At 43.9% G+C, this 12,336-nt stretch overlaps 1 protein-coding gene across 1 annotated transcript in view; it reads left to right on the top strand.

Annotated features, from left to right (window-relative positions):
* Positions 1–12,336, top strand: part of SLC49A4 (solute carrier family 49 member 4) — a 138,440-nt gene that overhangs the window by 95,013 nt on the left and 31,091 nt on the right. Inside the window, exon 7 of the mRNA XM_033944637.1 lies at positions 9,443–9,570. Coding sequence (XP_033800528.1) covers positions 9,443–9,570 — 128 coding nt within the window. The remainder of the gene's footprint in view (positions 1–9,442; positions 9,571–12,336) is intronic.

The raw sequence follows: 12,336 nt of genomic DNA, 5'->3' as shown, positions 1-12,336 counted from the left end.
CATCCTGCGTCCCGGACTTTCCCCAGACCTTACCTGGTGGTCTAGCGGCGACGCAGAGCGTGATCGATCTTCCTACACTCCGCCCCGTGCAGAGCCGTCATCAAAACGGCTGCCGGGAGTTCCCGTTGTAATCTTGGGATGCAGTCCGGGATGCAGCATTTCTTTTAAAAAAAAAATTGCAAATAACCGAATCCGCGGGAGGAGTGTACAGTGTTCTCTACAAGGAATCAATTTTGGTTTACAGTAAGAGATCAAATTCTTGAGGTTATGTATGTACTGCAATATGAAAGGTAGGAAGTGATTGCTCATTGTTCAGACATTTGTGTTTATAATAGCAGGATCTGATCTGGAGTTTCAGGTTTCGAAGTATAGGCTGTTCATGCAATACACAATGGGGCTCATAATTGAAGCAGAAAAACGTCTAATAACCGGCCTAAATCAGCACTTGGGACGATCAGTAATAAGAAATGTCCAAGTGCCAATAATCGAACAGGGTGTTAAAGACGTATTTAAAAATGACTTAGGCCTTCACAGTGCTGCTGAACGACCAGAGCTAAAAGGGGCATTTTAGGAGGAGTGGTGAGGGCGGGATTTGGGCGGGACGTGGGCCATCTTAGACTTAGTCGTACTGCATGTATAACCGAAGGCTTTACAACACTGCCTAGACGGAACTTGGACGTAGTGACTTAGGCCATCTAAAACCAGGTCTAAGTCCACAAAAGGTATCCAAAGTGACCAGATAAGCACTGCAGACACAAAGTACAGACCCCCCCACACAGCCCTAGTGATCACTGACCCCCCCCCCAATAAAAAACATAATAACAGCTTTACATATCTGCCTCCAGAACATCAGCACCTGGCAGCCTGGCATAGGAAAGCCTAGTAGAGCTGCACAGAGGTGGCTTAAGTGGCCTTGGGGGTGGGTTAGTGAACCAAGGAGAGGAGGACCCAGGCCTATAAGCCACTCTAATCATTTCATTTATGGACAAACATGTGCACCCCCAAAAAAACCTTTTATACTGCCATAAGGGCTATTGGGGTAGTAAATTAGTGAGACTAGTAGATTCTGGGGGTGTTTTGGGGGGATCACCATGACCTATAAGGGAGCTGTTGTGAGATGTTTATATTTACATTTACATTTACATTAGAGATTTCTATTCCACCTGTGCCTTGCGGTTCTAAGCGGATTACAATTATATGGCACCCTTTTTGTGAAGTTCACAGCAGTGCTCTGTAAGGTGCCCCACTACTCTGTTGCCATGTCTGGGTGTGCAGTCCCTTACTTTTCTGGCCCCTCCGACGTCCAAAAGGTCTTTTTCTAGGCGTTTTTGACTAGGATGAATTTTTGGACGAAAATGGGGTATAAAGATGGACCACTTAGCGGTGTGGACGATCAGACGGCTGGACGTACAGTTGGATGATTTTCGGGGAAAAAAAATGCTGGATGTATTTTTTGAAAATGGACCTTTTCCCGTGTCCGACGTTGGACAATTTGTTAGTTAGGCCAAAATGGACTTAGACGTTTCTTTTGATTATGCCCTTCTTTGTGTTCCTTTGCGAATGGTTCTTAGCAGCTCTCTCTTTAGATTTTATCTGGATGGTTCACAATCAGATTCAGGCACTGTAGCCGAACACAGCCTGTGTTGAGTCGGAGAAGATCCTAATTTTGTAAGTGGTAAGGAATCAGTGGCGTAGTAAGGGGAGGGGGCGGACCACCCCGGGCGTGGTCTTCCTTGGAGTGCTGGCACCCTCCTCTTCTCTGCCCCCCTTCCCACTTCCTCCCCTGCCGCGCACGCTCCTCTTCCTTCCCCATGAACCTTTTTAACTTCAGCACGAGCAGTCCCCAACTGCTGCCCACGTCAGCTTTGGCGCTTTCTCTGACATCACTTCGGGGACCCGCGCCTAGGATGTGGCATCAGAGACAGCGCCAAAGCCGATGCGTCAGCAATTTGCTGGTTGCTCGTGCCAAAGTTAAAAAGGTATGAGGAAGGAGCGCGGCAGGGGGGGGCAGGGAAGAGGCAGGAGGGGCACCACTTACCCTCGCTACACCACCGTAAGGACGCGCATGCTATTCTGCTCTAACCAGTTAGTTCATAGTACCGTATCTGCGCTAATGAAAGCAGTGCATGCAAATAGATCTCATGCATATTTATTGGGGAAATCCTGAAAACCTGACTGGATTGCGGCCCCTCAAGGAGGGACTCTGACACCCATGCTGTAGGACCTTCCCAGACTAGCATAAAACTGATTTCTTTTAGATCTGTAATTCATCAAGACACTAGGACTCAAACTTGAGTCGATGGCACCTAACATACATGCATAGAAGTATGTGTGCTGATGAGGACAGATACGTTTGTTTGGCCATCAGCAAGTATTGCCAGAAGCGTTTATTGACTGCAGCAGGGGTGGAATTGCAAGGCATGCACATGTTTTGAAAAATACAATTGTACAAGCAGAAAATTATACCTGCTTCAGAGCAGATCTTTTTGTGTGGAAAGATTGTGTACTACTGGAGATGAGTCTAGGAGCCTTTTTTTGCTTTTATTAAATTGGCGAAAGGAAAAATGTGTCTAAAATTTTGGATGTGTGCTATATATATATATACTGTATATATATATATTTTTATAATTTATATTCCGCATATTCTACAATTCTATGCGGATTATAAATTATTCCATTCTATGCGGATTACAAATTATTCAGGTTACCAAGCATTTTTCCCTATCTATCCCTATCTATCCCACTCTATCTGATGTACCTGGGGCAATGGGGATTAAGTGACTTGGCCTGGGTCACAAGGAGCAGTGCGGGATTTGAACCCACAATCTAAGGGTGCCGAGGCTGTAGCTCTAACCACTGCACCACACATTCCCTCTCTATCTTGATTTACTGTGTTCCTGTAGTCTTACCTAGCTAATCGTTTCAACAAACCCTTTAAAACAACGCCTTGCAAATTTTTTCCGCCACGACACGCTAAACTTGAGGCCGCATCTACAGGGCCTCTGAGCATGCATGAACATCAACTGGTGATGCCACACGCTTGTGCGTGACATCCTCACATGCTCAGAGGCCCTGTAAGACGCAGCCCTGAGCATGGGGGCCTTCCAAAACTCAGACAAACTGCCAGGTTTTGGAAATCTCTCCATCGCCGGGGGACAAAGAGGTGGAGAGGCGCCGGTGCTGGCAGTGACAGACTCGTCTCTTTCACAGCACACCTGAAATCTCGCCATGGCACACAGATCCATTGTTTTAAAATCTTAAGACTTATTCTACAATGAAACTAACTCAGTTACTCTAAATCGGTGTCGAGCATACTTTTCCACGCGGTGGCACACTAAACCCGGCACTCCAGCCGGAAGGTCACTGGAAGTGCGCGGACGTCGACGTCACCCACATGCGCGAAGGCCATCCAGTTGCAACCCTGAACCTGTCAGTTCGCTGGTGGGGGGATCCTGGAGGTGGTAAGGTGTGGGGAGAGGAGAGGAGCAGCGACACTGGCGAGGAGGAGAGTCGTCGGTGCTGGCTGACTGCCTCCAGGATGGACCTCTCTCTGCAAGCGGTTCGTCCTGTAAGCAGTCAGACGGCGCCTCTCTTCCTTACCGGCGTCTTGGGGTACACCTGGAATGTGCTGCAGCACATTAGTTTGCCATGGCACAGAGTTTGAGTTGCTCTATCTACTTGAATATAAACCTAGATTTGGGGGCAAAAAAATGGGGGGGGGAGGGGGCTTGATTAATATTCAAGTCTTCCTCATGTCGGACCCATTGCACGCCTCTCACTGGGTTTGCCGTAAGCCCGGTTGGTTCAGTGGTGAACCAGGGCAAGAGTGATCCTCCTAGGTTTTGCCCCATGCTCAAAATGGCGGATGTGGGTTCCCACGGTAACCTTGAAGACTGCTGCAAGTTTGGTTTATATTCGAGGCAATCTTTTTTTCCTCTCTTTTTTTGGGGGAAAGGTTACCTTGGTTTATTTATATTCAGATGGGTTTATATTTGAGTATATAGTGTACGGTATATTAGGTAGTTAAGAAAAGTGCTTCAAAAATCTGAATAGATGACTTTATGGAGTATTTATCCAAAGACCAGATAAGTGAAAATTATTACACAAGTAATACAAATTTAAAATTGCTCCTTTTTGTGCAAGGAAAAGGCATATTTAAAAACAGGTAATTTATATTAGCAGTCCAAAGCACTGCATGTAAATTTACCTTTCTAAATTAATATTTCTTTTCAATGCTAAACAAAATGCAAGTAAGGAACCGTTTTATTCAGTAGTTTTGGTGATAACAACTGAGCTGACACACTATTAAACTTTTGCACATTTCATGCTGCGAGTTCTGTCCTACTGTAATGTGTGAAGATCCTTCTTAATGTTTGATAGCTTTTTTCTTTTTTTTCTTTTACCTGTAAGATATAAATGCACAAAATCTGCTATCATAAAGGAATAAACAGACTTTTGATGGCAGTGTTGTTGACATTATAGTCTGGCTTTGCTCCATGAGATTTGAAATAGCTTGAAAGGTTTGTGTTCAGAAATATGTATGGAAAAAAAAAATCATGTTTTTTTTCCTTTTTTTTAAACAGCACTTCAGTAAAAGTCCATAGCCTGTTATTAAAACATGGGGGAAGCCTCTGCTTGCCCTGGATCGGTAGCATGGGAAGTTGCTACTCTTTGGGGTTCTAGAATCTTGTTACTCTCTGGGATTCCGAAATCTTGCTTTTCTTTGAGATTCTGTATGGAATGTTGCTACTCTTTGGGGTTCTAGAATCTTGTTACTCTCTGGGATTCCGGAATCTTGCTATTCTTTGAGATTCTGTATAGAATGTTGCTACTCTTTCGGAGTTCTAGAATCTTGTTACTCTCTGGGATTCCGGAATCTTGCTATTCTTTGAGATTCTGTATAGAATGTTGCTACTCTTTGGGGTTCTACAATCTTGTTACTCTGGGATTCCGGAATCTTGCTTTTCTTTGAGATTTTGTATAGAATGTTGCTACTCTTTGGGATTCTAAAATCTTGTTACTCTCTGGGATTCCGGAATCTTGCCATTCTTTGAGATTTTGTATAGAAAGTTGCTACTCTTTGTGGTTCTAGAATCTTGTTACTCTCTGGGATTCCGGAATCTTGCTATTCTTTGAGATTCTGTATGGAATGTTGCTACTCCTTGGGTTTTGACCAGGTACTAGGGACCTGGATTGGTCACCATGAGGATAGGCTACTGGGCTTGATGGACCATTGGTCTGACCCAGTAAGGCTGTTCTTATGTTCTTATTTGCCAGGGTGGTACTAGTCTTGAAATGACTCAAACTTAGGACTCCTTTTACTAAGGTGCGCTAGCGTTTTTAGCGCCCGCAGGAAATTACCGCGCGCTACGCTTCTAGAATTAACGCCAGCTCAATGCTGGCATTAAGATCTAGCGCGCACAGCGATGTAGCGCGTTAAAGCCCTAGTGCACCTTAGTAAAAGGAGCCCTTCATGTTGCTAAACAGTTACTTGTTGGATTATTGCTTTTCATCTTGCTCTGCCTATTACTTCTGTTCTTTTTAATAGACCTATTCCCACTGTCAGCTTCTTTCACTACCTTGACATTCTCGACTTTTAAGTTATCATTTCACTCTCTCATATCCAAGTTATAAAATCAGGCTTTGAGCTATTTCCAGTTATCTAGATTTTCCTTCCATGCGTTGCATGCTTTTCTGATTTCTAGAATTGACTATTGCAATCCAGTTTTCTGTGTAGAAATAAAACAAAAACAGAAAGGAAAAAAATAATACCTTTTTTATTGGACTCACTTAATGTAGTTTATGATTAGCTTTTGAAGGTAATCCCTTCTTCCTCAGATCAGAAATAAGTAAATGTTTGCAAAATCTGTATTTAAAAGGGAACCATGAAAGCATTTCAGTGGTAGTTGGAGACAAAGAGGTGACAAAACTGTTTGAATTTCTTTGTAGTGGGAAAGAAAGCCAACGTCTTTGTTAAGTAGGAGACAGAGAGCTAGATGCACTAAATAGGGTCGGTAAGACCGTGTGGATCCGCTGCGGTCCTATTTTTGGCCGACTCCAAAAGTGCGATTGATGCTCAAACAAATTTGCATGCAAATGATTTGAGCGGAGGTTTGTTGTAATCCTCATCCTATGTTGCTGATGATTCGCTGTGAGAGTGACTCTCATATGCACAGAGCTGGCAGGGGATGCCCCAAACCCATACACACGTCACTGAACCCCTTGACGATGACTGCCACCCTTGTGACAGTGACGCATCCAGAGAGACAGGAGGGATTCCCACTACTTCCTGCCTCAACAATCTGGACCCTCCTGACACTCCCCCCACCCCACCCCTGGCACTCCCCCATGCTCCCCCCGGCACTCCCCCCACCTTACATAAAGATCCCCCTCCCACCACCCAACCAACAAGACCCCAAAAGACATCCCTGGTGGTCTGGGAGGGTCAACTCAGAACCCCACCAGCCCCTCCCCTGTACCTTATAGAAGCCAGCAAGAGGAATTCCCACTCCTTGCTAGCAAGCCTGTTTCTGCAAAATGGCTGGGCCTTCCCCTTTGTGGTGCATCCTGGGATGCACTGGGGAGGGGCCTAAGGCCCTGATGGGCCTTAATACTTTAAACTCCCTCCTTAGGGGCCTAAGGTATCTGGACCAATTTAATTTAATTTTAATTTAATTTAATTCTTATATACCGCTAATAACCGTGAGGTTTCTAAGCGGTTTACAAAAATGATGCATTAAAGATACAATAAATAAAAACTAAATAAATAAGATAGGTACTTGGAAATTCCCTAACTGTCCCAAAGGCTCACAATCTAACTAAAGTACCTGAAGAAACAGTATGAAAAATAAAATAAAAAGACAGAGGTAGAGATAGAAATGAAATATTCCAACAAGTAATGAATAAATAATTTAAAGATAGAATTAAAATAATAATTAAAGTAAACAAAATAGAGATAAAAATCAGGGCTAAAAGTAATCACTTTTTTGTGCAACATTCGCTTGGCTAGTTTGCATGGTGTTTTTAATATTAAAGAGCTTATTTGCATGGCTGAATTGGAGAATGAGCGATTGCGCAAAAAACCATGTGGTGAGCCATTTTGTGCATCGGGTTGGCAAATCCAGTCGTCGCTAAACCAGTCAAAAACGGTTTAGTGACTGCCGTTAGACAATCTCTGACTTTCTCGTATCTGGGTCAGAGAGGTCTCAAAACAGTTTAAGTAGTAGTGGCAAATCAGGAATTGGGGGGAGGGGGCACACCAAATACCTACCTACCTTTTCTTCCTCCTTAGTCATCTCTCCTCAGTAGGATTGTGCCCTGAAGAACCCCCTCCCAATAATCGAAAAAGGACAGAAAGGGGTGGCATTCTTCTTTTTTGTTAGCCATGCCCCTTTATGCCCATCATTGACTTGGTGTAAATGGTTAAACATAAGAATAGCCTTACAAGGTCAGACATCAAGCCCAGTAGCCTGTTCTCAAGGTGGCGAATCCAGGTCACTAGTACCTGGCCAAAACCCAAGGAGTAGCAACATTCCATACAGAATCTCAAAGAATAGCAAGATTCCGGAACCCCAGAGAGTAACAAGATTCTAGAACCCCAAAGAGTAGCAACATTCCATACAGAATCTCAAAGAATAGCAAGATTCCGGAATCCCAGAGAGTAACAAGATTCTGGAACCCCAAAGAGTTGCAACATTCCATACAGAATCTCAAAGAATAGCAAGATTCTAGAACCCCCAAAGAGTAGCAACATTCCATACAGAATCTCAAAGAATAGCAAGATTCCGGAACCCCAGAGAGTAACAAGATTCTAGAACCCCAAAGAGTAGCAACATTCCATGCTACCGATCCAAGACAAGCAGCGGCTTCCTCCATGTCTTTCTTAATAACAGACTATGGACTTTTCCTCCAGGAACTTGTCCAAACCTTTCTTAAAACCAGCTACGCTATCCGCTCTTACCACAACCTCTGGCAATGTGTTCCAGAGTTTAACTATTCTCTCAATGGAAAAAATATTTCCTCCTATTGGTTTTAAAAGTATTTCCCTGTAACTTCGAGTGTCTCCTAGTCTCTGTAATTTTTGACGGAGTGAAAAATCCATCCACTTGTACTCAGGATTTTGCAGACTTCAATCATTATCTCCCCTCGGCTGTCTTTTTTCCAAGCTGAAGAGCCCTAACCTGTTTAGTCTTTCCTCATACGTGAGGAGTTCCATCCCCTTTATCATCTTGGTTGCACCGAAGTGTAGATGTGCTAATCGTTTGACAGATATTGGGGACCTGTGTTTTGGTACAGTGCTGCATATATGTCTTGTAGCACTTTAGAACCGATAAGCAGAAACGATGTCTACTCTAGAGAATGGCACGGTGAGAAAATTCATCACTGTTCCCGTCCCCACGGATAACCGTGGGAAATAATCCCATGTCATTTTCTAGTGTCTATTTCAACCTCGGTCCTTCTACACCAGCATTCTTCAGAGCAAAGCTTGCGGGTCAGTGGTTGTGGCCATTCATTCTCTGATTCTTATGTGAGCCAAGGATAATGAAGCCATTGTGACATCACTGATGTGATTGGCTCTTAGGCACTGGTGGAATGAGGCATTATGACATCACAATATCTGCTCTGGATACCAGAGACTGTCATTCTGTAGTGTCTGTTTCAACCTCAGTCTTTCTACACCAGCGTTCTTCAAAGCAAAGCTTGAGGGTCAGTGGTTGTGGCCATTCATACTCTGATTCTTATTGAAGCCATTGTGACATCACTGATGTGATTGGCTCTTAGGCACTGGTGGAATGAGGCATTATGACATCACAATATCTGCTCTGGATACCAGAGACTGCCATTCTGTAGTGTCTGTTTCAGCCTCAGTCCTTCTACACCAGCATTCTTCAAAGCAAAGCTTGCGGGTCAGTGGTTGTGCCCAATTATACTCTGATTCTTCCCTCTCTCCTTAAAGAATGACATGAAGATGGTTTCCCGCGGTTATCCGCTGGGACGGGAACGGTGATGAATTTTGTCACCGTGTCATTCTCTACTCTACTGACTAGTGGGGGGGAAGAGGGGGAGGGTTTGCACACAGATTCTATAACTTGGTGCCTCTAGTTAGGTGCTCTGGGTGCCAATTCTATAATGCCATTTGTGCCCCAAGATTCCATTATCGATTACTAGATTAAACCCAAAATAGGCCCTATATTAATTTTTATTTCACTTTTTAATTTTTGAATATAATAAAGTTCTCAATTCTTCTAAAAAAGGACCATTTCCATTGAAATGAAGAATTGAATCCGTTGAGCCACCTGATGGATTTTTGATTGCCAAAATCATTAAATATAATAGCAAATGTAAAAGAGAAATTCTATGAGTCATATTTTTTTTTCATTTCTTTCAAATTCCATCTGTTTTGTGCTGAAGGCAGCTAAATTATTGCATTTGTCTTTCCCAGGTTTGCTGATTTTATCAGAGGCATGCTGAAACTCATACTAGTGCTGCTCTTTTCTGGAGCCACGCTAGCAGCCACGTGGTTCACACTGACAACTCTAAGCAATGTTACACTCCTACCTTTAACATCAGGTATGTAAAAATTAGGTGCTTCAATGTACAAGGAAATTGCCAGAACCCACTGTATGATAAATCTGTATATAGCAACTCACAATAGAGGATATACCAAGTAATTTGTTTGTTCATATGTTGGACTCCATAAAAAAGCTATCAAATAGAATCATACACCGATAGAATATCATTTTGAATAAGTTACCTCAAGTCTGAACTCCCCCCTCCCATGTAAATATAGAAGCCTGAAGTCATAATGCCGTTGTACTGGGCCATGGTGAGACCTCATCTGGAGTACTGTGTGCAATTCTGGAGGCCACATTACAGTAAAGATGTGCGCAGAATTGAATCAGTTCAGCGGACGGCCACCAGGATGATCTCGGGGCTCAAGGGTCTCTCGCACAAAGAGAGACTGAACAAATTGCAGCTCTACACTCTCGAGGAACGTATGGAGAGGAGAGACATGATCGAAACATTTAAGTACCTCACGGGACGTGTCGAAGTGGAAGATGATATTTTCTTTCTCAAGGGACCCTCGGCCACAAGAGGGCACCCGCTCAAACTCAGGGGCGGAAAATTTCATGGCGACACCAGAAAGTATTTCTTCACAGAGAGAGTGGTTGATCATTGGAACAAGCTTCCAGTGCAGGTGATCGAGGCAGACAGCGTGCCAGACTTTAAGAATAAATGGGATACCCATGTGGGATCCCTACAAGGGTCAAGATAAGGAAATTGGGTCATTAGGGCATAGACAGGGGGTGGGTAAGCAGAGTGGGCAGACTTGATGGGCTGTAGCCCTTTTCTGCTGTCATCTTCTATGTTTTTATCTCCCCATCTTCTTACACAGTGGTACCTTGGATTACGAGCATAATCCGTTCCAGGAGCATGCTCGTAATTCAAAATGCTCGTTTATCAAAGCAAAGTTCCCCATAGACAATAGTGGCAACAGCAACGATTGGTTTCAGAACCCGGGGTATGTACCTGTCGGGGCCGGGTGCTGCAGCGCCGTCTCCTCCGTCCGCCTCTTCCGTCTGTCATGAAGAACAACTCCACAGTGCCGCTTCGGGGGGGATGCCTTTAATGTGCCAGCCGCCGGAGAACCCACAGTGCCGCTTCAGAGGGATGCCTCCTCCATCCGCCAGCCAGCCCTCCACGTCGGACGCCCCTTGCATGCTGGAGAGCCCCCACCCGAGCCCACGCAGCCGAGCGCTGCCCCACCCGCATGCACAACGCCGATGATTGACGCTGTGCGCGTCACACGCAACACGCAGGGGTGACGGCACCCAGCCACGCAGGCCCAGACAGAGGTCCTCCAACCTGCGGAAGGCATCCGATGTGGAAGGCTGGCTGGAAGACGGAAGAGGAATCCCCCGAAGCAGCGCTTCCTGGACTGTAAGTGCTCGTTTATCGGGGCAGTGCTCGGTTTGCGAGTCAAAAGTTTGCTGAGTGTTTTGGTCGTCTTGCAAAACACTTGCAAACCGGGTTACTCGCAAACCGAGGTTCCACTGTATATTCCTTTTGATTTTTATGTGCTGACTGAGTTGATTGTACTTAGTCTTAAGCAATATAACAAGTTTTAATAAACTATCGCATAGATCACAGTGGTTTACAATCTGAAACATATATTCAGTTGAATGGAACTGCAATAGTTATGCATCCCTGACAGTAGAGAGAGTAAAAGAGAGTCAAGAGGGTTAGGGAGTGAAGGAAGGTTAACTGGAAAACAGTAGTTGTCAAATTATCCAAGCTTAAGTTGGGTCCAGATTGATTTTAGATGCCAAGATGATCAGCTAGGTTTTAAGGGCATCTTTAAAATTTTGAAAGGATAATTCCCCTTGGAAGAGAGCCCCAGATATAGGGGGTAACAAAGTAAAAAGTGCAGTGTTTAGTAGTATCAAGTTGCACCAATTTGGGACTCTGCAAAACTAAGGGATAGTCATTTATGGAGCAGAGGAGTCCAATAAAAGTATAAGGAATTGAGAGATGCTAAACAATCTGGGAGGTCAGTCCTCTGAGTTTTGAATGTGAAAGATAGTAGTTTGAATGTTATGCACCAGTGTTTCTCAACTTGTTCAAACCAAATACCCCCTAAGTCTAAAAAATATCAACCGAGTACTCCCACCCAGGCTCAGCCTGGCTTAGATTTACCTTTTGTTTTTTTATTTGCGGTATATTAAATAAATTGAACGTGAACTTCAACTTGACCCGCCTAGACTTCGCCCCAGCCCCTACCCTCATAATAATAGTACTAATGGTAATGCAATTTCTTCCATCCATTTTTCATATACACACAATATAATCTTATTAATACATAACGTTAACCACGAAATAAAAAGAAAAAAACCACAAAGCACACAGTATGCAGAGAAAATGTTAATTATCATTTATATTTGGGGGTTTTTTCAAAGAGGTCAAGGCAGATGACTAAAATATACAGTGTCACTTCAGGAACAACTATAGAAAAATAGACAAATATAGTGCAAAACTGACACATTTCGATCACTAAATTGAAAATACAATAATTTTTCCTACCGTTGTTGTCTGATGATTTCATGAATCTCTGGTTTCACTTCCTTCTGACTATGATCCAATATTTATTTATTTCTGCCTCCAGCATGCTTCTTCTCCTCCGGACCTCATTCCCTTCCCCAACCAACATCTCTCTCTGTTCCTCCAGCTTTTCTTCCTCTCCTCCACCCCTATTGGCAACATGTCTCCCTCTCTCTCTCTCTCTCTCTCTCTCACACTGTCCATCTGTCTTGAGAGATCTAGGCATCTCTCCCACCC

Source organism: Geotrypetes seraphini, chromosome 5 (genome assembly GCF_902459505.1).
Source record: "Geotrypetes seraphini chromosome 5, aGeoSer1.1, whole genome shotgun sequence".
Taxonomy (NCBI): Eukaryota; Metazoa; Chordata; class Amphibia; order Gymnophiona; family Dermophiidae; genus Geotrypetes; species Geotrypetes seraphini.
The sequence above is the reverse complement of the archived record's forward strand: the minus strand, read 5'-3'. Positions and strand labels throughout refer to the sequence as shown.